Consider the following 25803-nt stretch of genomic DNA (forward strand, 5'->3'; position numbering starts at 1 on the left):
ACACTGGTTCCTACCATGTGCCAAGTTTTTGTGGATGTGGATGAAAGAGGGCCAAAACTGCTAGGCAGAAAGTCTGAAAATCAGAGTCTGGTGAGTTTTTTGGCAACTGTGCTATCCGAAAAAGGAAACTGGAGAAGCTAATGCACATTCAGTCCCTCCTGCCCTGTGCTAGGCAGGCCTTACACAGGCAAACTATCACCTATTATTTTAATTAATCCACAACCTTCTTGTGAGATGACGATGTCCCAATTTTACAGATAAGGATAAGAGAGGTTAAGCAACTTTTCCAAGGTCACACAGCTAGTGAGTTGCAAAGCTAGAATTTGAATCCAGAATATTGCTTTTCCTACTCTATTGCAATTTTAGCTTTTTGTAGAGGAAAATAACCAAATACCAATACAACACATTTTCTCTTAATGATGATATATGATTCCATAAACCACAAGAAGAAAGGAACAAGATCTGAATGGTCAAGAAGCCTCTTCTGGGATCCCTCCTTTCAAGTTGCAGGAGCAGAAATCCATTTATTGAGCACTTACGGTGAACATACTGGGTATTATTCTGAGCAATTTATATGGACTACCTCATGTAATCGTCACAACCCCCTTAGGAGGTAAATGCTATTATTATTTCCATGTTAAAGAAGACACTAAAGTTCAGAAAGGTCAATTAATTTGCACAAAGTCACACAGCTCGTAAGTGGCTAAGCTGAAAATTTGTCCTCCAGACTTCTCCTTTCCTAGACAATGTGAATGTAACTGATGCTACCTTCCATCGCTCTTAGTGTGAGTCTTTGAAACGAAACATTTGCAGCAAAACGACTCACTTCCCCCAGAGGCAAATCACTATCAAAAGCACAAGGAAGAAAAAAAAAGTTTGAATTAATATTGAATGATTCGGCATTTTCATTCATGAATAAAACAGCACACCCAGAAGGCAGGGATGTGCCTTGACACACGGTAAATCCAGCCCAGCTCTCTGGCCTTGACAAAGATGCTCAGTGGCTGTGCCAATCCAGAGAGTCAATTTTTCACTCCAAAGTGTAAAAGGAGCCATCCAATGTTTTTAACGTCCTCTTGATCTTATAGTGAGAATAATAAATGAATGTCATTTTCCCAAACAGCTAGGGTTCTGCATGTGAGCCTGGCCAAAGTCAAGGTTAAGTTCAACTCGAGCTGTCTGCCCTGCTTTTGTTTAAAACCAAACAAAACACTTTATCCTTACCTCAAGTGTCTTTGATAAAATGCTCCCACTTATTCTTTGATAAAATGCTCATTGAGAAAAATATCAATAAGCAATAATGAAAAACCAAATATGTCTAATTTCACCACCCAGAGAGAACAATCCTGCTGTCTGGTCTCCTGGTCTCTGTCCCCTACTTGCTGATATAAGATTATAAGCATCTGAACACAGTGGATGTGCTAGCTGGCTGTGGCACCCATTGGGCACCCTCTTCTCCCCCTTTTCTCCAAGAAAGCAGCTGCCATGTGGTGAGCTGCTCCATGGAGACCCGCCTGGCACTGAATCCAGCTACGGCCACATGAGTGAGCTTGGCAGTGGATCCCTGGCTCCCCAGGTGAGACCACAGCCCGGGCTACAAGCTCAACTGCGCCCTCCCGAGAAACCTGGAGCCAGAGGATCCAGCCGAGCCACCCTGGGCTCCTAGTCCACAAAAACTGTGACGCGATAAACATGCATTATTGTAACCTGAGGAGTATAAGGCAATAGAAAATTAATACAGTGGTTATGGGTGTGGGTCCTGGGACAGCCTGGCTCTGTCACGTGCAGGCTCTGAGACTCTGGGGAAGTTACATAACCTCTCTGAGTCCCAGTTTCCTCTGTCTTATGAAGTTGTGCTGAGGACTTAATGGGTTAAAACTAAGCTATCGTTTTAAAGCCATTCTCCTGTCGCTGCTTGTCCATCAGCATGTCTGAGAGCTCACACATTCAAGTATCACTGCCAACACCGTGGTTTAGTATTAAAAGAAGATCTCTCTCTCTCTCTCTCTGTCCCACTAGGTATGGCAAATTGACAGGCCGAAAGACTAAAAAAATCTCACTGTGTTATTCCCTAAATCTGCTGTAAGTGTGCCAAAAAAGATTCAACTCTGGCCAAGAAAATGTAGAGCTCAGGAACTCTGGTTTAACCATTCCTGGGTTTTTGCACTGAGCCTTCGTGTCCATGCTTGCAAAATGGGAGGGAGGACACGCCCCACGTATCGTAAATACAAAGAGCTTTCACATGAACCACTTCTTTTGAAACCAGAGACTCGTGAAGCAGGGAGGATATGAGCATTGTCCCCACTTTCTTGACGAGGAAACTGAGGCTTGAAGAAGCTCTAGCCAATTGTTTAGGCTCACTTGGCTATCATGTGGTGATTGAAGCCAGTAGCCCCATCTTATGAGCCTTAATCCACTTCTTTTTCCTTATTGTCTCCTTGGAAAGGCTGAGATGTCCTGGAGAATGGCCTTTGAAGGCAGAGCCACATATGTCACCTGGCTGAGCCCCCCGGGGGCTATGCTCAGGACCCAGTAGGTGCTCAACAGCGTTAGTTACCGATGATGACTCTTCCATGCCAGGGACTCTCCCTCCTACTCGGCACACAGCAGACCTGCATCATTTGGGTGTATTTTCCCCATAATTATGGATAAGCATTAATACGCTTCTCTTCTAGTTCCATAAAACCAAACCAAACCTGAAAACCTCCTGGCAACTAATAACTCCTCAACGTCAAGAAAAACAAGGGAAGACTGAGAAACTGTCCCAGACAGATCAGAGGCGACAACTCAGTGCAGCCTGGATCGGAACCTGGACTGGATCCTGGGGCAGAAAGACGCACTGAGGGAAAAGCTGGTGAAAAGCACATAGGAAGTCTGGAGTTTGGTTCAGAGGAATGGGCCAAGGTCAGTTCCTCACTGTGACAGATGCATCCCGGGGATGTCAGATGCTAACACTGGGGACCAGAGGGCAAGCAGCATAGGGGGTCTCTTTGTACTAACTTTACAATCTCTCTATACAACAGAAATCTTTCCGAAAAAAACCCCTGTATTTAAAAAGAAAAATTGCTGGCAGAGGAGAGAAGATGCTTGCTTTTTACCCCACCCAGGACAGAAACACCGGCAACGTTCAACATGCCAAGGCCACGGCCAACAATCTGTCTTCAGAAGGCAGGCAGCACCGACAACAAGGAGACACTGTGATGACAAGCACGGGGCTCAGGGAACTGAGGACAGCCTGGAGGCACAGGTGTCCAAAGGAGGCTACCGACGGCCTTGTTCTCCCAGAGCTGCGCGGAGGCACAGGGAGGAGAGATGCTAACGCAGTATTTGGAGCTGGACTGACTTGCATTCAAGGTGCTGTGTGACTTTGCTTCTTGGAGCCTCAGTTTTCTCACCTGTAAAATGGGATTCCCTTGTGCCTTCTTCATGGGACTATAAGGAGGGTGGTCTCATGAGATCATGGGAGCAAGGTATTCACCTGGTTAAGGTGCCTGAACTCAGTGAGGCAGAGAGACATGGAGGCATCTGAGAGAGACTGCGGTGGCAGGATGAGCCAGTGCTGCTGGCCAGGTGGGTGTTGGCTGAGTGGCAGTGAGGGAGATGGCAGTGCGGAGTGGCACATTCCTGGGATGGGGCCTCCTGTCCAGTGCCCTTGAAGCTTTTAGGTGAATTACAAGGACTTTGGTAGTTTTCTTGTTTCTTGGCAGCAAACCCAGCTATGCGTTTCCCCCAGTAGCCCCCACAGGGACAACCTGGGCCCCGCTGGCTGCTGGGGCCACCACCTCCATGCACACAGAGCAGCTCCAGTACAGGTCAGCTCCCAGCCCACTGCAGAGCTGTCCACCCAGGGACAGGAGCACATGGTGGAGATGGGAGGAGTGGTGATGGGGACAGTTTTAGGGGGGTGGGTGGGACAGCCCCAGAAGCACCAGCTGGCTGGTCCCTTTATCCCCAAGGACTCTTCCAGACTCCAAATCACTAGTCTGGACTGTGGCTTCCATTAGGATCAGTTCTTGTCAACCCTCCCAGGGCTTACCGGGCACAAGCAGGTGGTAGCTGTGTTGGAATCTGCAGGCCAGCGGCCGGGTGAGCAGCATGGAGGCCATGATGCCCTCCGTCGGGAACAGAGACCCCCTTCACGCACTCCTGCCCTGAGGGAAACCAGAAAGGCAGAGTTAGGCCAAGAAAGATCACTCCCTTGCTGGCCAGGTAGCCCACGGCCCACCATTTCCCCACAAAGTGGAGAAGGTTCTTCTCATAGCAAATTCTTTGCCTGCATACAGAATAAACACTTTAAATCAAAACCTGTTCACATGTGTTTTCATTTGCCCTTGAGGCCAGGTAAGATTATGATGCCCATTTTCTAGACAGAAAAACAGAGAGGGGACAGAGTTGGCTTGCGATCCCTCTGTAGGCAAGTTAATAAGGTCAGTGTGTCGTCCACCTGGGATAAGCAAAGCAAGCTCACGCTCTGCCCGATGGAAGGACTCAGATGCAGCGAACTTCAGAGCAGACGTCACGGTGACCACCTGATGCGGGAAGCCAGCTGCTCCCTCTGCCCTGTTCCCACACAGAACGTTGGCGGCTGGGCTGTCTGGGAACCCCGAGGGCCCATCCTGGGGGTGGGTTTCTCCAGATGACCAGCCACGCCAAGTTTGCTCTTGACTGAGTGGGTTCCTGGGAGGTAAGATTTTCAGTTTTGAAACTAGAACGGGCCCAGCAAACGGACTAGTTGCCTGAAACAGCCCCAGGGAGTCAGGGTTCTCAGCTCCCACTTTACAGGTGTGTGGGTTGATCCTCTCCAGACTGCTCCTAAGTCCTGCTCCCAAATCCGTGGACCCTGTGTCTCTTCTGGCTTCCTGTGTGCTGCCCACTGTGCTAAGCACTTTACTATTAATATTTATTATTATTATTATCAACACCCACAACAATGCTATGTGGTCCCCTTTTTACAGATGCGAAAACTGAGGCATAGAGAGGTTAATGGTGGATCTGAAAACAGCTGTCTGACCCCGGAGTCAGCAAACATCACCATCTGTCATTCTCAGAAGCTTCCCCCTCCACTTACAGGGGTGCAGACCTGGCAGCCATGTCTGTTGTATGTGACCCAGCCCCACGGCCACGGTTCAGAGCCAGAGCCCTGGGAGCTGTGGGGCCAGCCACCCTCTCCCTTGTAAAAGGGGTAGCCTATGCACTAGACAGAAGCAGCCACAGGAGAGAGAGAGTGGGTCCTGGATGTGGGGGACCCCCTGCTCCTTCCCGAGCCTTCAGGTCAGCTGGGTCACGAGTGCAGCACTCACTGTTGAGCCTGCTGGGTGGGGGGGACCTGAGTCTACCTGACCCTGGGGGAGAGCAGGCGGGGGACAGGGAGAGCCAGGAGTGTTAGGCTCACAGATGGCCCTCCACGTGGAAGGAAATGTCAGTAGCAAGGGAAGAACGTTCCCATTCTAATAGTGCCCAGAAAGCACCCCCACACCCGGCCCCACTTTTTTTGGCTTGCTTGCATTACTTTGAGTGGATTTCTGTTGCTTGCAAACGGAATCCTGGCTAGCAGCATGGTTAGAACATCAGCGCCCCAAATCCTGTGAGTGCGCTGGGAGTAACAATGCCTCTTCTGTCCAGCAGTGCGGGTGGAGCAAGACTCTGCAGCGTGGCTAAGGATAAAGACTTCTGGGCCAGCAAATCTTCTCTCCCAGTGAGGGACTGGGATTCCTCCAGGGTGGAAGTGACTGTTCTGAAGGGTACTTTATCCCCCTCAATCTGCTCAACCATCCAGTAAGTAGGGTACCTCCCCATTTCAGAGATGAGGAGACGGAAGCTTGGGGTGGGTATGGGACTGTCTGACTCCCAAATCCTTGCTTTTACTCATTTCAACATCGATTAATTCAGTGAATAACAAAACACCTAACTGTAGAAGCTAGCGGGCTTGAATACAAATGATCCAGTCTGGAGAGGAGATGTTGTTGCTTTTCACTGGAGAAAATATTACTGAGAAAAGCATGGGCTTGGAAAGTGTGACCATAAGTTAACAGGGAAACAATACTCTTCCCTTGACAACTCAATGGATTTTTTTTTTCAAATCTATTCCAGAATAGCCAACTCAATGCAAGCCTGTTAATTTAGCAGAATGGTAACTAGGTTGAAAGAGCAGTTGCTGTCTCTTATTTAAAACCATTTGTCTCGAACGGGAGCACTTAAGATTCCACACAATTCAATTTCCATTAGATGTGTTTTTGAAAATGTGAGAAACTCGGAGAACTCGAATATTAACATTTGAATGCTCTGCAAAAGTGAAAGTCACACCTGCACACTTTCAATTACAAGATGTCACACTAGGAAATATATCACAGTGACATTTCAGTGGCCCGCAGTTGAAACTGACCTTATAATGAAACCTGGTCTCTATCAGACATTAATTCTTGGCACAATATATCTCCAACAATCAGAAGAGTTAATGTCATTCATTCACTTTCTCTGGCCTGCTAATTCAATCAACAAAATTAATTAGGTGCCCGTATCAGGAAAGGCACTGTATTATTTAGACACAGGAGAAAACTAAGATGGACAAAATTTTCCTCTCTATCTGAAGCTCATAATTTAGTGTCGGAGGAATGAGGGGAAAATAGAAGAATTTAATGTAGTAGCTGCTTTACCCATCATGTCAATAAATTCCTAAAATAACCTGGCAAGTTATGCTTATGAAAAATTTTCCAGTTCACTCCAACAGCTAATTCTGTATAAGACAGAATGGAATCCCGACTTTCGCTGGTGAGAACAAGGTGTCATGGGAACAGAGATTAATTCTGGGTGTTCACAGCAGGTCGGGGGCAGGTTGTGATGTCAGTGAGGTGTCACCTGGGCTGCATCTTGAAAGGCTGGGAGGTATCAGAAGCCACAGAAGAAAGGGGAGGTAAGGCCTGAGCAAATGCTGGGAGGCACGAGGGGATGCAGAACGGCCACGGATTTGGGCGTGAAGTCATGGAGTGTGGAAGGGGGGTGGGAGCAGGGCCAGCTGGAGCCGATCGCTGGATCGAGTCCTCTGGAGACCCCCCCTCAAGGAGGGAAGGTGCCAGCTGCTCTAGTCTTATCCAGAAGGGTCCAGGTCAGCCAAGTTCCCAGAGGATGGAGAGGGAATAAGTACTCAGCATGCCAATGAGATGCTGGGGTCATCGCTGAGGATGGAGTGGGGAGCTCACTGGGGTGGGCTGAGTGAAGGACACCCACAAGAGTGGGAGTTGATGGGGAGGAAGAAGCCAGGGACCAGCTCCTAAACCCTCAGCCTTAGAGCTGGTGTACAATTTAAGAATTATGGACTCCTCAAAAAAGGTAAACACAGAATTACAATACGGCCCAGCAATTCCACTCCTCAGTATACACCCAAAAGAACTGAAAATAGGAACTCCAACAAATCTGTGAACACGTGTGTTCACAGCAGCTCTATTCACAACCACCAAAAGGTGGAAACAACCCAAATGTCCATCAGGGGATGAGCAGATGGACACGATGTGCTCTGTCTGTACCACAGAGTATTATCCCACCATAGAAAGTAATGAAGCACTGACACCTGCTACAATGTGGATGAACCACAAAAACGTTACGCTCAATGCAAGAATCCAGACATGAAAGCTCACATATTGTAATATTCCATTTATACGTGCAACTTCAGGAATACGTACATTCAAAGAGGCAGAAAGCAGATCTGTGCCCAAATTGCTGTGGGCTTGGAAGAGAGGATGGGGAGTGACTGCTTAATGGGTACCGGGTTTCCATTTGGGGTGATGAAAAAGTTTTGGAACTAGATAGTGATCATGGTTGCACAACATTGTGAATGTATTAAAAGGCACTAAACTGTTCACTTCAAATGGTTAATAGTTAATTTTGTTACATGAGTTTGACCTCCATCAAAAAAAATTTTTAAAATAAAGAGAATTGTCGAGTGATCCCTCCTCTTTTACAAATGGGAGAGAGAGGACCGGAAAACGGGATAGAGAGGAATGACACACTCTGATCGCAGAGACCTGCTCTTGAATTCCTGCCACTACAGGCTCTGTGATCCCAAGGTGCCATTTGACCTGTCTGCTTCGTTCTTTCACTTAGCAGATGTCACTGTGCCGCAGGTGCTGTGTGTAGGTGCTCTGATGAAATGTCGAACAAGATCCAGATTAAAAAGAGCTGTGATAGATTAGTGATGTCTGTCACATGCTCCCTAATAGACAGTACAGATATGTGTGCTGTGCATGAGGTTGGCACCCAACTTGAGCTTCAGACTATAAATCTTCAGCCCAAACCATCACTCTCTCTCATTTAACAGAGAAAAACCTATGAAAATGCCCTGAGCCCCAGTTTCCTTATTTGTGGAATGGGAAGAGTGATGCCTCTCTCCCTGGTTTGTCCTGGGAATTGGAGAGGATGGATGTAAACTGCCTGGCCAATCACAGGCTCTCGCTGATGATGCAGTCATCGATTCTAGAGCTCTGTGGTCTGAGGTCCCTGGAGGTTTCGGGGGTCACTGAGGAAAGCGGCCAACAGACAGGCAGACCCTCCCTGCGGACTCGCTCTGGGGCCCCTCAGAGACAGGCTGACCACGAGGAAGGCTCCTTCTCCCTGGCAGAGGTGCTGAAGTCCTCAGGGGCTTCTGGGCTTTCTCTCTGGCTCCCCTTCTGTTTTCTAATTGGTCTCCAAACTTTTCAAGGATAATTCACCTCACATCACCCTCCTGCCTAAAACCCTCTGATCACACTTAGAAAAATGCAAACTCCCGAGAGAGTGAGGACCGAGTTTTTCCTGTTCACCAGGTACCCAGCACTTACACAGCTCTTGGCTCAACACGTCTGAGCTGTGAATGGGAAGCAGCCACACGCACCTTTTAAGGCAGATCTGAGGACACGTACTTAAAATCAGTCAGCAGGTCTGAAATGGCACGTTAAAACAACTTAACAGTAATACTCCTCTCCCCCCAAGTCTGCAGTCACCGCGTCACTGACTGTCCACTGCAGCCCTCGTTTGACGCAGGAACCAAAGACACACGCATCCTCTCCTGGCCTCAGGTTTCTCACATATAAAATGCGGGTGTGGGAGGGTGTCGTTTCTAAGGTCCTGTCTGACCCTGAGAAGCGTCCAGTGAGCAGTTTACTGAGAATTCCTTGCAGCACTGCTCTCTACCCTCCCAATCCTGCTTCAGAAGTGTCACTCCGTGCCTCCCGCCATGCCCTGGGCAATCTGCTACCCCTCCGATCGCACATCTGGAAGATGGAGGGGGCAGCCCGAGGCATCCTGGCTCAGAAAGGAAGTTCTCCACACCCTGAGGTTTGTGCTCTAGGAGAGGCTAGAGAAATCCCAGACTCTGAATGGAAGCAGGCCAGCTGCTGACACCCCTGGCCTCTGAAATCCCAGCTCCCCCTGTGTTTTCGAAACCTCTTCACAGCACGCTACCTCTCCCTTACATTCTTGGTTTTTATATGCATATTTTTAAAATGTACTTGAAATCAATTTGTTTTTTGAGACTTATAAATAAAGTTATTTTCTTAAAACCTCTACTGATCACTCCCCAGCCCCCTACCCTCAAAGTTTCATTTGCTGCAAATAAAGGTGATTGGGGAAAGAATGTAATAAAATCAAGGCAGATTATTAAATTAAAAATGGGATACAGTTAACTGCCCAAGGCTATGGACCTCGGCCCGGCCCCCTGTCTCTGCTGGGATGGAGACTGGCAGCTGTTGGACAGGTGTTAAAGGTGAACTAGCATCAGACAGAAACTTTTCTCCAGAGACAGAAATCTAAGTCAATCAATCGAATAGAATAGGAACCATCAGAGAACACGGCGGGGTGTGGGGTGATCTTTGTTTCAGACACGCGGAGCAGCTACAACAAATGCTGTTTCTTACTGTGCGTTTCAGTTAGAACAAGTTGAGATCCTCGTCTCACCAGACAGTGAGTCCTCTGGTCCCACCCACCTCTCCCTACCCTCTTTCCTCTAATTAAAGTGCTAATTAGTTCTCTCTGCTCCCTCTTATCTGCCTGGTGCATTTGGAGTATAGGCTGGGCTGGGCAGATGCAATGTTTAAATCAATGGAGTGAGAGGAATTAGGGTGAAAGGGCAGAAAAAAAAAATCCTTCCAATTTGCTCTTGACGGAGGTTAAAAATTGTCAAAGTACTGGCTGATGTCACAGCTCACCTACTGGGTGCGATGTACCTCCATGTGTCATTTCAGTGCCCGCCTTGGATGACGGGCTCAGAGCTGAATGAGTGGCTTCCCAACGTCTCGGAGCTCAAAAGCCAGTGACCCTCACTGCTCAGAGAATCAGAGGAGCTCTCCACCTGTGACAGGGCCCCACCTGGGCACACCTAGAGGCGGAACACCACTGGGGAGGCTCCCGAGGCAGGGTGAGAACTACCTTCATAAGGACGGTGGGCCCTGCACTTGACCCAGGTCTGCATGGCCCCCAAACCTAGGAAATGGCTTCTGATTTTGAAAGTTAAACATCTCAAAGATGAAAAAGAAAGGAAAAGAAGACCAGGGTGGCCCTCTGTGGAGGTGGTGTGCAGAGTGTTTGATGTGAAATCAGCCACTTTTGCCTGCTGTGTGACCTTGGGCATTTTAAGTAACCACTCTTTGCCTCAGTTTCCTCCTCTGTAAAATGGGGATGATACCAATTGCACCTAACTTGTGGACTAGCAGAGGGTAAACTGAGATCTGGGACTCGGGTCCCTGCTATATCCCCAGCCCCAGAGCAGTGCCCAGCTGCAAACAACCACTGAATAAATAGTAAACACTTCACAATTTTTCTATGAAGATGGACTCAACTTTCCACGATGCTGCCTCCCAGGCCCTGTGAACACCAAATCTTTGTGTACGTCACTGGCTAGAGATGGATCCCCAGATCTCCCTGGGGCCCAAAGATGCTCTATTGCCCAGTCTCCTATTTGCTTTCGGGTTGGAGACAAAAGTGCTGGCAGAGGCTGGGGACATTCCTTTCCCGTCTGCAGCCCCAGCCGTCAGCTTTTTTGTACACTTAATGGGACACAATGACACGCTTAGCTAAGTGGGCCTCCATTGTCAGGGCCAGGGGTCACCATGGCAACCAATAAAGCCAGAGCCCTTGCCTTTGCAGATGGCTCACAGGGCCCCATTCATGGGCCTGTGACGGTGACCTTGGGACAGAAGGCTTTATCTTGGACCTGGCTTCCTTCCTCCAACCCCAGCTGCCACAGCCTCCCCAGGGCTTTCTCTGCAAAACAGACCCCAGCCCTCCCTCTCTGCATTCATGATTTCCTATAACCTGCCTCTTCGCGCATCATAACAATCATCGGAGGCTTGATTAAGAGAGAGGAATAGCATGGCCCCTGCGCAAGGATGACACGCAAATTCGTGAAGCGTTCCATATTTTTTTTAAAAAAAAAAAAAGAGAGAGGAATATTGTTCTTGGAAATGAGCAAGCACTGACTCCTAGGACAGACTGAGGCGGTGCTTTTGAGGAAGTAATATGAGCCAGAAATTGGGTCCAAATGTGCCATGTATTAGCTTGATGACTCTGGACGAGTTGCTCAGCTCTCCAGGGCCTCAATCTCCTCGTGTGTAAGATGGAAAGAATAAAACCTACCCACATGGTCACCAGGCACAGAATTTGGTTACAGCCAACTGAAGACTGTACACAGGACATATAAGAGAAGGTTCCTTGCCAGCCACGTTCTCAGTTTCCAAAGACCCCCTCCACCTTGGAGGGAAGGCATTCGTTTTACAGCCTCAAGCACTGGCAGGGACGATTTGCACATGTCGAGGCTCTGCTACAGGCCTGAACATCCAGCTTCCATGAGACAGAAGCTGATCTGCCCCAACCTCTCCCATCCTCAGGCTTCTGTCTTGTTCCCCCGCCTGCCCCGCCCCGGCTGGCCAGGCTCCATCAGGAGGAACGAGGCGAACTTAGATCACGCACGTGGGTGAATGTGAGAGGCAGAGGGCTTTGTTCTGGAGGTAAGAAGTATGTGGGAAAGACACGTCCCGGAATGGCTGGGCTGGTTGTGGATTTACGACCCTGAGAGGGAGCAGGCGCAAGAGAAGAGAATCTGGGTTAGGGAGGGTGCTTGCGCCGAGGCCGAAGAAGCCAACTCAAGCCAAAGCCCAGGAATCTGTTTGCTCAGTTCCCTAACTGTTTCCCATTTCCTGCAGGCACCGCTAGAGCAAGCACGCGCCCTGCTGTGTCCTCGGGACCCAGCGTTCCCACGTGGGGGCCCACTGACAAACAGGTCAGCATAAGGGGAGGAAACAGTTTCCTGTTCAGAGAAACCAAATCATTTTAAGGACTCCGGGAACTGCTAAGTATGCAAATACCACAGAGTACAACAAATGAACCATTTGTTTCCTTCCAGGTCTGCACTGCGGGCGACTTGGAAACACGTTTTTGGTGATCAGCGTTACGGCGTGCCCAACAGCATTCCTATAATCCCTTGGAAACGCCTTAGCTGTTCACTGATTCAGAGGATCTTTCATTTACGCGTGACGTAGGGTCTGCTATGATTCAGTGAATGAAGGCCTACTGTGTCAAGCGTTATCCACACTATCTCATCTACTGTGTCAAGCGTTACCCACACTATCTCATCTACCCCTTTCTCAGGTGAGGGAATAGGCTCAGAGAGGTTTTGCCACTTGCACAAGGACACACAGCTGGAGATAGCGGAGCCGCGTTAGAACCATGGCCAAGACCTGGGCCCCTGTTCAGGTTGGTGGTTGTGGTCCTTACCCAGAAACCTCACCAATCACCGAGACCAACACATATCTCCTTCGCAGGGACAAAAGCCAACTTTGGACCAACACCTATCACTGTCTGCAACCTTCCTGAGGACCTTCATCATCCCGCTGCACACTCATTTCCAACCTCAGCCCACACTTGGCACTTTGCCTACACCCCAACCCTTGTCCCACCATCCCTTCCAGGGTGCACAGGCCCAAATTCCACAAGGAGCCTTATCCCACCCTGCAGCATGGAAGGTCCTTTGGAAAGAAGTGGCATCGTTATAACTCATGGTACTTAGGGCAGGTAGCTGAGAATGCTTACTGGATGTTTTTAACATAAACATGTGACAAAGAGTTTGCCTACCTTCTGTCACTTCCTAATTCTTCAAGCCAACTCTTTAAACGTTTTGATGCAGAAGTGACAGCAAAGGGGAGGGGAGGTCCAAGGACAGAGTAATGAAAAGGCGCCTGATTTGATCAATCTCACCCCTCGCTGTTGAGGTGGCCATAGTGAGAGGCGATCACATGACCCTAGCCAAACAGTCCAGCCTTCTGGATGGCACTTGTGTGTTGATTTCCAAGATCCTCATGCCAGCTTCAGCCCCCGATCTGGCGGCGTCTGAGACATCAAACATCATCTGTCTGTTCAGGGAGTGCTCCCTGTCTTCCCACGGGACACCAGAGGGCAGATGGCTGGAGCTGTTAACCCTACGGCTCTCAATGCCTTGTTTAACTAGTTTATCGAAACGGGTGGAGCTGGGAGGACAAAAATATGGCACCAAAAGAGCTAGGACATGAACCTGGGGAGGAAGGCTGATCACAGATGCCGGTGATTGTCGACATGAGTCAGTCAATTGTAAAACATCAATCTTTTCCCCAGTGTTTGATCCACACGGAGCCAGATATTTGGAGTAAGTAAAACTGGGGTGCAATTTTTCCTAGTTGGCATCCTTTCTGGAGGGTAAACCCACCTAGGTGTCCAAACCTCCCTGGGTTCTCTCCTCAACAGCCTTTCTCTACCTTCTCTCCCGTTGAGAAAAATGCCTCCATTTTATGACTTCTTGATCCTTTTAGGAAAACAAATTTGCTAGGTAAAAAAAGCAAATCTCTACAAAGACACTCTTTGAGACATGTACAAAAACCTCTAGCCATTTTCCAGACAAAAAGAGAAGAGGGGCAGGGAAGGTATAGCTTAGTGGTAGAGCGTGTGCTTAGCTTGCACGAGGTTCTGGGTTCAACCTCCAGTACCTCCATTAAAATAAATGCATAATTAAACCAAATCCCTCCCTACCAAAAAAATAAATAAATACAATTTTTCTTTTAAAGATAAGACTTGCAGGAACAGTTTGAGAGCTTCACATGGAAACCACCTACTTTTTTCACAGAACACGGCTGACCCAGTGGCTCTCTCACCTGAACATTCCCTGGCTCCCTGCTACTCCCAGGATAAAGCCCAGGGGCTTGGCTGGGGCACTTGCCCTACCCCCAACCTGTGTGTCCTGCCCGCTCCTGCCCTCCGGACATTGACCTGCACACACTCTGCTCTGTCCTGCCTCCAGGTTGTCACTTGCATGGTGACGTCTGTTGGAATGTCCTTTCTGCCCCCTCCTCCTGTTGCTATTCCCTTAGCTCTTTGTGTGCTTTTCCAACTGGCCACCTCCAGGAAGCCTTCCTGACTCTCAGTTCAGGGTTAGAGGCAACTGATTTGTATTTCTCCAGCAATCATTCCTTTTTAAAAACAAATAAAATAAAAAATTTCAAACACACAAGATGAACTTGGCTATATCTACCACCTTGTTCCAACTGTCAACATCTGCCTTGTTCAGATTAGCCACAAATTTATACACTTACTCTTTTCCTGTTCTCCTGTAACGGGACAGTCTGTCCACATCTGTCTCTCCCTTTAGCCTGTGAAATTCATGTATTCACTCACTCACTGACTCACTCACTCCTTCACTCCTTCATTCACTCATGGATTGTCATCAGGCATTCTTCTATTTCCTGATCACCTGCTGCCTGGAGACACAACGAGGACCCAGGTAGGGGTGGGGACTAGACAGCAGAGTCTCTGCATCCTGCTCCCTAGGAACAAATAAATAAACAAATTTAACGTAATTTCACATTGTGATGAGGGTCACCAACATAACCTGATGGTGAGTGACCCATCTGTCTCACCACCCCCAGCATCGAGCACCACACCACATGCAGAGGACTGTGCACCCCCAGAGCAGAATGCTCTGAGTGCAGGGTCCCATCGAGGCAGCCCGGGTACTGTGGTCACTCCGGCAACGGTCCTTTCCTTTCCACCCCCTTGGGAGGCGGACACTGAGAGAGACCAAGGTGACTGAGGATCCACCCCGGCCACTCAGGACTGAGACACCCTGCCCACCCCCAGCCTGCTCTCAGGATGCCTTTCACGTGTGTGAACATCTGGCGCCCAAAACCAAAAGACCACGAGTTAAGTGATAAACACCCCCTAACTGGGTTCCTTCTTGATCACTCGGAAGAGTCACCCCTATAATGTCAAGGGGTGAAAGCAACACAAAACAAACACAATACAGGGGCCGCTTCCAGCTCTCTGGGGTGGACTTTGGAAGCTCTGGTGAGCTTGTGCACTTAGAGGCTCTGACTACACAGATGTGTTTTCTTGGAGGTCTTCACAGCACCCCTGAGTTACTGGTTCGCAGGAGGGTTATGGAGCGCAGTTCTGCTGGGAAGAGGTGGGATAAAGAGGTCTCTACTCCCCCCTACCCCAAGATCTCTGGAGGACCCACTAGGGGCCATCTGGCCAGAGGCTAGCTCTAAAAAGCAAGCCAGCCCTGGGTGCAGAAAAGAAAGACCCTCCAGGTTTATCCATCACTAGCTGAGGCAGGGGTGCTGGGATTACAGGAACAAAAATGATACCAATAGCAACAACAAATATTTAGTGACCACTTACTTACTTTGGGTCAAACCCTGTTTTAAGCTTTTACATATAACAGTGCCTTTAATTTTTAGAACAACCCTCTGAAGTAGTTACAATGATCATCTTCTCTTACCAAAAAAAAAAAAAAAGGGTGGGGGTGGGGGTGGGGGATGGGGAGCAGGAAATGGAAGCACAGAGAGTTTAAGTGACTTGCCCAACAACACACAGCCACTAAGTAGGTGAGCCAGGATACGAACCCAGACTGGCTCTAGATGCAGTGCTCTTAACTTTTACACCACCCTCAGACTGGAAGCGTGCAAGACTGTAGAGTTACCCGTAGTAATTTCACTAGAAGGGTAGGCAGTGGGGCAGTAGAATCATGTGGCTTTTGGTGGGGGCTTGAATCTGGCTCTGCCTGTTTTCTCAACTGGAAAATGGGTATGTTAAGGGCTCCCTCAACCCCAGGTTGCTCTGAGGATTGTATGAGGCAATCCAGGTACAGAGCTAACCAGAGTGCCCAGCACAAGGTGGGCCCTCCATCATTTTTAAACCTACAGAAAAGTTGCAAGCACGGCTCAACAACCATCCACAATCCTAGAACCACCAAATGTTAATACTTTGCCATATATGTACCTATCCCACCTATCTATCTGTCTGTCTGCCTATCTATCTTCCAAACTCTTTGTTAGTTGCAGACACTGTGATATTTCATCCCATACCCTTTAGCCTGTGTCTTCTAAGAACAGGGACAGTCTCCTATATAACCTCAGTATAAATCATCTGAGACACAAAGTATCTCACCTTCAGGAAATCTATCATGGATATCATAGTATTACCCATTATAGTCTCTATTCAGATTCTCCCACTTGTCCCCAGAGTGTCCTTTGTGTTTGTTTTCCAGGCTCCACCCCAAGATCACTCATCACTGAGTTCACATGCACGGCTCTCTCATCTCTTTCAAACCTGGATTCATTTCTCAGCTGTCTTGCCTTTTATGCCATTGACATTTTTAGAGTTCAAGCCAGTCTCTCTGAATGTACTTCATCTTAATATTTTTATTTGAGTGAGTCCTTGTAAAGTAAACCGTAGCTCATGGGCAAATGGAGAAAGAGGTCTATAAGGTACACGATGCCAGAGGTGCAGGGGCTTTGGGGGCGGGCAAAGGAGGGCCCACAGCGTCAGCGCTACCCGGGTGCAAGTTGGAGCTTTCCTGGAAGCAGTGACAGAGGAGCTTTGGCAGGTGGACCGAGGTGCTGGGGCCACTGCAGACGGAGGCTGTGGCGTAAGGGAATGAGATTGGCATCTTGGACTGCAAGTGGCAACGGTGCCTCTGAGTGTGAGGGCATCACGCCGAGTGAGCAGGGTCTGTTCCTACTCGGAATGGAACCTTCCTGGGGCTGGTCCTCGTCTCTGGATCTGTCCTCTCCTCCAAGATTCCAAGGACATTGCCCAGCCTCGAGTCTGCAATCACACAGAGCGACTGGCCACCAAGTCTCCAAAACACTCAGGGGCAGGCGAAGCACAAAGGATCCCCTTCCAGGGGTGATGCGTCTGCCTGCTCTCATGTACCAGCCACAGGACCTTAAATGGCAAGTCGCCAGGAGTCCCACATCCTGCCCTGCAAATGAAATTTCACTTTCTAAACCTGCTTCTTTCTTGCTGCTTCTTGGGGCCTGGGCTGCTACGGTCAAAAAATTCAAAATAAACTTCTAACTGACCTCAGAAGTAAAAAGATGTGACTGGGGTGGAGATCACAATCCAAAGTTTCCTCACACCTGCTCTCGGCATAAGCCTTCGAGGTTGTCAGACAAGAGAATCTCACTGCAGACTCCTGTCTCATGGAAGAAGAAAGCAAAATGCCCCTGACGGTGCCCTCTGGGTCTTCCATTCCTCTCTGAGGGGTGTGTGTTTGTGTGTGTGTGCGCGCGTGCTGTTTTAGCCCTCAGGACAGAAAGGAAGGATCTCTTTTGCGGGTTTGAGCAAAAATGCCCTTTCAAGGTGACCCTGACTTCATTTCCTGGGGTTGGAAGGCAAAGCGGTTCTGCAAGCTTACCAATCAATGCAAATTCCTCACCTGTCATTTTACCACCCAGCTTTGTTTATTTTGTTCCCACTTTAAAGGGGCTCACCCCATACTTCAAAAAAAAAGTCAACTCTACTTCAATAAAAAATTAAATTTAAAAAGGAGGGGGGTCATCCTGCTGTGTTCTCTCCACAAAACATCCTTGAAAAATCTATCATGTAGGTTTGTGCGTCCTTCAGAAAGAAAGTCACACACATGCACACTTGCACACCCAATACCACAGATAACAGTCTGACACACCTCCACTGTCAGCAGATACATGCAAATACATGAGGACAGATGGGGACACACACACACACACACACACACACGCGCGCGCGCGCGCACCCGTCTGCACTCACAGTGCCTGGTCGTCAGGGTCCTGCAGCACGCCTAGCTCCCGTCTGCTTAAAACGCCTCCTCTATGCCATTCTGCAGCGTCCCAGGGATGTGGCTGGATGGTTCATCCTAAGAGATGCCGCAGGGTACCAGCTCCCCCCTCAGGAGGATGCTCCAGACTCCCAGGCCATCCCCAGAACATAGGCTCAGATACAGGAGGGAGAAAAGGGCTCCTCAGAAGCAAAGCAGATTTGGTAAAAGACACGCTCAGCTGGTTCCCAGCAAGTGCTTAGAGAGAGAGGGACGGGGAGAAGGTGAGGAGAAGGGAAGGGAGAGAGTGTGGGACTGGATTCAGAGAGAGAGGTTTTCCCGACAGATGCAGAAAGGAAAATATCCACGTGAATCACCTGCTCTGGGACCTCCTGAAATAGGCTGTTGGTCTCCCCTTTACCCTTCCTGGGCCTCTCCCTGAATTTTTCTCTAACAGGCTCGGGAATTCCTGAAGCTACAAAGCAGAGATCCACGGCTTCAGATTCCTAAATGGCTTCCCCATGACTGGGGCAGTGGCTGCAGCGGATCCAGACTTTGCCTGGGGCCACAGCCCTGAAGGGGCTCTGAGGGGCGCCAGGTCACCTCCAAGGCCTCCAGGGGTGGAGCAGATGCCCTGGCAATTACAGACCCCCTGACGCCCTCTCTGGGAGGGGTCTGGGGGATTACTCTAGCCTCCCCGGTACAACCCAAGCTTAGGTCAATGTCTGTCCACTGGGGACCCAGAAGAGAAAGTGGGAATGTACACAAGATGGGGAGGGCGAGTTGAGGGGGGAACAATGCGCTCTCGGTCACATGCTGCTCATCAGTTGCCATGACGACGGCAAGGGGGTGGGGGAACCCAGACCGGAGGCTGCAAGAGAGACGAGTTGGTTCTAAATCACCGTGACAGCGCTTCAGTTGAGCTATTACGCCGTTGCCATGGCAACCAATGGGATCAAATGACAGAGGAAATCTATAATTATTACAAGCCAGATACCAGCGAACTCGGCAGGGTAATCAGCACGTTGGGGTAATTCAACCTGAACTCTGGGGGTGGCATGGGGAACACTGACCCCCAGCCCCCAATTCTGGCAAGAATAAGCCCAAGGGAGTCTCAGCAAGGCAGATCTGTTGATGCCACAGAAAGGAAACTTGGAAGGATGTTTTGGCCAAATGAGGAGTAAACATTAGGTGAAACCACATGCAAATGTTACGTTTGACCATTGAAAAACATTTCCCCTGAATTTATTATGGAGATTTCCAACATACACGAAGTTGAATTTGACAGTGAATATCTGTACACCCACCACCTAGCTTCTGCTGCTAGCATTTTTACCATGCCCACTTTACCCCGTACCTACCCTTCTGTCCATCCATCAATCCTCTCTATTTGTTGATACAGTTCATCAGTACCATTCCCCCTCAAATACATAAGTCTGCATAAAATCAAGGATTTGATCATTTTAAATAACAAAACCAGCAATTTCATCTGATTCAATCTAAATAGAATAAAATCTAGATTTCTGTTATCTAGCTATCCATCCATCTACCCATCCACCCATCTATCTTCTCTTCCATCCGTCAACTCACCCAGCCTCCCAGTCACCCATCCATCCATCCACCAACCCATCCAACCACACATCCATCTACCCATCCATCCATCCACCCACCCATTCACCCATCTATCTTCTCTTCCATCCATCCATCCATCCATCCATCCATCCATCCATCCATCCCTGGGAGAGCTCATGCACACTCATGGTTTCCATGAATGATTCACCATCCCTGAATCTTTCTCCCTATTCCAACAGGAGGTTCTGCACATTAAGCTCAATATATTATGAGCCAAAATCATGGCTTTTCGCTTCACTACATCTATTTCCTTTCCTATATTTGGCCTCTCAGTAAACAGAACAACAGCTACCTATTTATTTAAGTCAGAACCCTCCCCCCCCAAACACATTCTTGATTTCCCCTCCCGTTATCTTCACTCAGTACCACACCGTGGGATTTCACTTCCACACTAGCTCTGGTCTTCATCCTCTCCTCCTGTCCCAGTTCTGGTACCCATCGCTTCTGGGATAGCTGCCGCAGCCTCCTGACTGGCCCCCCAGCTGCCAACTCACTCTCCCTCTGCTTTCTCCACACTGATTTATCATCATGAAATATCTGGCTATGCTGGTGGGGTTGCCAATTTATACGAATATCTCAGAGAGCAATTTACCAATCTAAGTTTAAAAAGTTCAAGGGAGCACAAATGGGGCAATGTCTCCAGAGTGAGTCCCCAGCAGCTCCTACACTTGGGTATCACATGGGTCTGAGACTTAAGTGGGCCAGAGACTTAAGTGGGCCAATGTGTCCAGGAAACACAGCTTTATGAGCTGCCTCTTCTCTGTCACAAGTGTCAACACTAGATCTTCACCAGGAACACCCTCCCTGCCTCTCAAGCCTCCCCAGATAGCACACAGCATCTCAGCTGCACCCCCAGGTTGGGTAAGCCCTGGAGGGGCTGGGTTGTACCGGGTGATGGTCTTTTCCCTGTTCTGGGGATGACTGCAGGAGCTACCCCACCAGAGGGTGAAGCAAAAACTGGAGCACACTTCGGAGACCTGGCAAATTTTGAGGGAGCAGGACGGAGTTGACTGGAAGATGCCCGGATTCAGGTCCTGTGCCTCAGCCAGCCTTCCCCAGCTCTGCAAGGGGCTGACCACAGCTCAAGGGATGGTTCTGGAGCTCAAACGTGGCGATGGAGGTGAAAACAACAAGCCAAAGTCACCTCGCTACACAAATGAGAGTTATTATTATTAATTTCTCATCAGATCTATTCAGCCTGCTTCTGAATACTAAACACCCCTCGAGCCTGGAACAAAAGCCATACCTGTTGTTTCTGTTTGAGCACCTGTGACTGAGCTAAGTGCCTTACCTATAAGATCTCACTTAAGCCTCAAAACAAGTCTTTTGTGGTAGGGACTTTTGCTTCTATTTTGCAGATGAGAAAGAGGCAGACAACGGCTAAGTAACTTTCCTAATAACATTCAAAGAGTGATGCTACCCAGACACCCCCCAAGTCTTCCTGACTGCAAAGTCCATGCTTTTCCCATTTCTTAATCATTCCTACTTCTTGAAACAGACCTTTAGACCAGTGCTGTCGAAAAGAAACATACAGGGGGCCCTTGCACAACAGGGGGGTTAGGGGCACCGATCTCCACTAAGCAGTCGAACATGTGCAGATGGCTCTCTCCGCCTCAAACACAAAGGGGCTGATAAATGACTCACCAAAGTGCAGGACGCTGAAACAGTTTGAATACAATCAGGATTCAAACCCTAGTCCCTTATATTCCACATACTGTGATCTTTAATCCAACACAAACTTTTCCCCACACTTAATTTAAAGATCCGCAAAATGAAAATATAAGTACTATATTTATCGAAAATAATCCGTGCAGCTAAAACCCGTGCCGGTCAAGGGTCAACTATAAATGTGAGTCAGGTATGCAATTTAAAATTTGCTACTGAACATGTTACCCAAAAAAGGGAATAGGGGAAATTAATGTTAGTTGTACATTCTAGTTAACCTCATATGCCCCAAATATTCATCATTTCAACGCTTAAGCAATAGAAAAACTAATCAATGAAATTTTAATATTTTTGGTCTTCAAAGTCCCATGTGTGCTTTCGGCTTACAGCACATCTCAGCTCGGGTGAGCGCGTTTCCACATGCTCAGTAGTCTTAAACACAGCTCAGGTGGTGCCTTTATATACCTGGAATGAGGCTAATCTTCATTAGTGACTGGTCAATATTGGCCACCATTTACTGAGTGCCTGCTATATGCCTGGCCCTATTCACATATATTCACATACATTAGCATCTACTCTCACCACTCTGGCAAGCAGGTGCTCTTCTGAGATACAGAGAAGACAAATGAAGTTCTGGTAGCTTAGGCAACAAGCCCAAGGCCGTGGAGCTAATTAGCTGAGGAAACCCGGCCCCTCTCGGCCACCCACTGATGCCAGATTTTCTATTACAACACGTCAGTCACAGCGGTCTGTAAAAATTAAACTCCCGAAAACAAGATATGACGTGAGGCACTTAATTTTAAACAATCTGATTAATCAGCATGTAAGGTCAAATCAATATTAAAAAGTATGCAACTCACTCTCAACTTCGAACCAGCGTGGGACCTTGAGAATGGGTAACAAACCAGACCATGAACACCCTTCGCACCCCCGCCCCTCAGCGTGTCTCCTTTTGTCTCGGTGGGATATGAACTAAAGGGAATGATCAAGTTCTGGTTTCTGCCCACTCAACCAGCTCCCTGTCTGACACACTGGTGGCTTCGTTCTTCCATGAGATCCTGACAGCTTGCTTTCCCTGCTGGTCTCAATTATGACAGGCAAACATTGGCTGTATTCTATTAGGGATGGGGATGGTGGTGGTGATTTTCTGACTAGTTTTGGATGATCTTGGACCGGTTTGAAGCCTAAATGATACATGGTCTGGGCTGCCAACATCCCTATCTCCTGGCTAGGATGCTGTGGACTTCAGCCAGCCAAGCCTTTTGGTTCCACCGTGTAGACATGGCCTCAGAAACACAGGCTTCTCCCACACCCTTGTGAACTGGCATAAAAGGCAACCACACTTTGGTGCTGATTCCTTGAACATGACCAGAATTACCTAGTCATCAGCTTGAGGATGAAACCAGAGAAGGGAGGAGGAAAGGGAGCTCCAAGCTGCCTCAAATTCATCTGCTTCTCTCCCGATTTCCATTAGCTGCTCCAGCCCAGCCTGGTCATCTCTCAGCAGGACAACTGCAGGGACAGAGTCATCTTCCTGCTTCCACAACCCTGAACTTGTCACTCAGCAGCCCAAAGTTGGTCCCCAGTCTTTCACGAGGATGCTCTGACTGCCTGTTTCTCCTAACTCAAGTCATGCCCCTCTGCCTTTTTGCTCACTCTCTCTGGCCATTCTGGCCTCTGGAAAGCACAGAGCTCTGTGGCCTCAGGGCCTTTGCACTGGCCATTCCTGCTGCCTGCACTGCTTCCCTCAGTCCTCCTTGGTTGACTTCTGTGCATTCTTTAAGTCTCAAAGATCGCATGTTATCTCCTCAGAGAAGTTTTTTTTTTTCCAACCTCATGGAAATATGATCATCCTGCTGTAATTTCTTAAGAGTTCCCTGTGTTACTGTTCCTTTCTACTTATCACAGTTTACTTTATTTGTGTGGTTATCTTCTTAATGCATGCCTTCCATGCTGTTCCCATTCCCCAAAGATGGGATGCAGCCCCAGCAGGCAGCACAGTGTCTGGCGCACAGGATGAGCACATTCAATATTTATTGAGTGAATTTTTTTAAACTTTTATTTATTTATTTTATTGAAGTATAGTCCATTTACAGCACTGTGTCAATTTCTAGTGTACAGCATAATGTTTTAGTCATATATATACATACATATATTCATTTTCATATTCTTCATTACAAGTTACTAAAAAATTTGAGTGAATTCTTACTATTCCCATTTTTTGTTTGTTTGTTTTTACAGATGAGACAGCTGAAGGCTTGGAAGAAAAGAGACTTCTACAAATAACACAACTATATTAAGAAAATTATTGAAATCCTATTGGGTGCAAAATTCCTAACCCAAAGGGTCTAGAGATTCTACCAAGAAATGTGGTCAATTCACTAGCATACAGTTGTGCTCAAGAAATAGCATTGTTTGCCCCAGGGACTGTGAAGCCTGCCTTCTCTCTTAACTGCTCTGGGAAGCTAAGGGTGTGTGTTAGGTGAAGAGTCAATTTCCTCTCTTTGAAATGAGACCCAGAAGGAAAAACCAACCACCCACCAATTAACCAACCAACCATCTGGGAGTTATGCCATTTGCATTTCTGATCTCAGGCCTGAGAGTCAGGACATCACCCCTGCTCTTCCTCTAAACAGGCCATGATGGAGAATGTCTAGATCCAACACTTTTGGAAAACAATGTGGCCCCAGGGAATCAAGAGACACTAAATATCTGAATTCCAAATAACCCCGCTTCCAGAAATTGAGCTAATGCGATTAATCCTAAATAAAGGGATGGTTCTGTGCTCAGAGATGTTCAGAGCAGTGTAATTTAGAAGAGTGGACTGCCGAAAGCAATGTGAACAACCAACAGTAGAGGAATGCTCAAATAAGCTGTGACACGACAACTTAGTTATTTACTGAAAACCATGTAAAAAGGCAGGGGAGTGATTTCTGAAGAGATGTAACGAGAGAGAAAAGACCATAGCATTTTATATGCGGTCTGGCTATAATTTCGTAGAGGCACAAAACCAAAAACCAAAAAACCATAAACCAATACATGAGAAAGGAAGGCTGGAAAGAAATATATTTTCTGGTCAACACTCTTTTGTCTTGGATATGGGACGATGGAGTGGAAGTGCACCTTGCCCCTCTTTTTGTATTTTCTGAATCGTTGCTAATGACCTGAAAGTAGCCTCTCTTGCTTTCTCTAATAATACGCAAAGTGAAACGGTAACAGGGAGTGAAGGCAACTTCTGCTGACGGCAGCTGAATGTGTCTAGACATTTACTTACAGGAAAACAACTACTGAATAACTTGACATGACATTAACAGAGGGCCTCGGAGGCACCGGAACATTGATCTGTGTTCAGTTTGGTTTCTGAAGGTATGGGAAGAGGTGCCAAGCTTCCAAATGGACTCTAAAAACGACATTCGTTTTCTGGCGTTGAACCAGGTCAAACTGGATTCCAATCTCTGGTGTAAAAATACTTGGAACTTGAAAGTAGGTCAGCGCAGTCAGGGAGCTCAGGGCTCATGTCACTGACCCAGGGAGAGACTTCTCTCCTCGCCCCAAGACAGAGGAGGAAAGGGAAGCTCGGTGTTAAGAAGTCTGGAAGTCTTGGAAGGCCAGGAAGAGGACATTCTGAGGCCTGGCTGCCCGGAATTCAAATTCTCAGCTAGGGGTCTGCACACTGTGGCCAGCTGCCCAATTCTGCAAATGATCTGTCTCCATGCTCACTTCCAGCCACCGTGGCTGCCTTTAAGTGCGACAACGGCAGCTGGGCTGTCACTGTGGCAGAAATCACATGGTCACATTGCCAAAAATATTGACCATCTGGCCCTTACGGGAAAAGTTTGCTGAACACTGATCTCGGCTTTCCAAGCCTTGAACCACAGGTCAGTCCTCTCCTCTTACTAACGCACCGGTGCCCCACGTCCGTCCAAGTCCGGAGGAGTTCAGTCTTTGGAGAAAGCACACATTCCCTGGTTTGGCGGAGCCACTTTCCGCATCAAATCCTGTCTCCTTTTCCTGCTAACATATCAGCAGTGCTGGAGGTAGGTGTTTCTCCACAGCCAGCATCTGCAGCCTGCATCGTTTTTCTGTTTTACCAACATTCATAGGACTTTTTTTCCCCCTTGAAGGTATCTTGCTTTTTTAACAGAAAAAAAATGTAAGTGGAAACTTTTATATCACTATTGTGTCTGGAAAGCAGTATCACTTGTTATAAATAGACGATCCCTGTGGAAACAGCACAACGACAGCAGAGCTGGGTTCGTCAACTCTACCTGAATTCTGTTGCCTGCACAGGGCTCTAAGCCACTCACCCTTCCAGGTGCCCTCGAATTCAAAAAGATACATGCACCCCAGTGTTCATAGCAGCTATTCACAATAGCCAAGACATGGAAAAACCCAAGTGCCCATCAACAGACAACTGGCTTAAGAAGATGTGATACACA

The 25803-nt window shown here is 48.1% G+C and overlaps 1 protein-coding gene and 1 pseudogene across 3 annotated transcripts in view; one reads left to right on the forward strand and one right to left on the reverse strand.

Annotated features, from left to right (window-relative positions):
- Positions 1 to 25803, reverse strand: part of ABAT (4-aminobutyrate aminotransferase) — a 79663-nt gene that overhangs the window by 31997 nt on the left and 21863 nt on the right. For 2 of the 3 annotated variants that reach the window (XM_072942247.1, XM_015239136.3), the window contains exon 2: positions 4037 to 4151. In XM_072942247.1, the coding sequence (XP_072798348.1) occupies positions 4037 to 4106 (70 nt within the window). In that variant the 5' untranslated portion in view covers positions 4107 to 4151. Of the gene's footprint in view, positions 1 to 4036; positions 4152 to 18060; positions 18167 to 18444; positions 18827 to 25803 lie in introns of those variants that run through there. The other variant, XM_015239137.3, reaches the window with a different exon arrangement.
- Positions 11321 to 11389, forward strand: LOC116284145 (U6 spliceosomal RNA; annotated as a pseudogene).

The sequence above is a fragment of the Vicugna pacos genome, chromosome 18 (assembly GCF_048564905.1).
Source record: "Vicugna pacos chromosome 18, VicPac4, whole genome shotgun sequence".
NCBI classification, from domain to species: Eukaryota; Metazoa; Chordata; class Mammalia; order Artiodactyla; family Camelidae; genus Vicugna; species Vicugna pacos.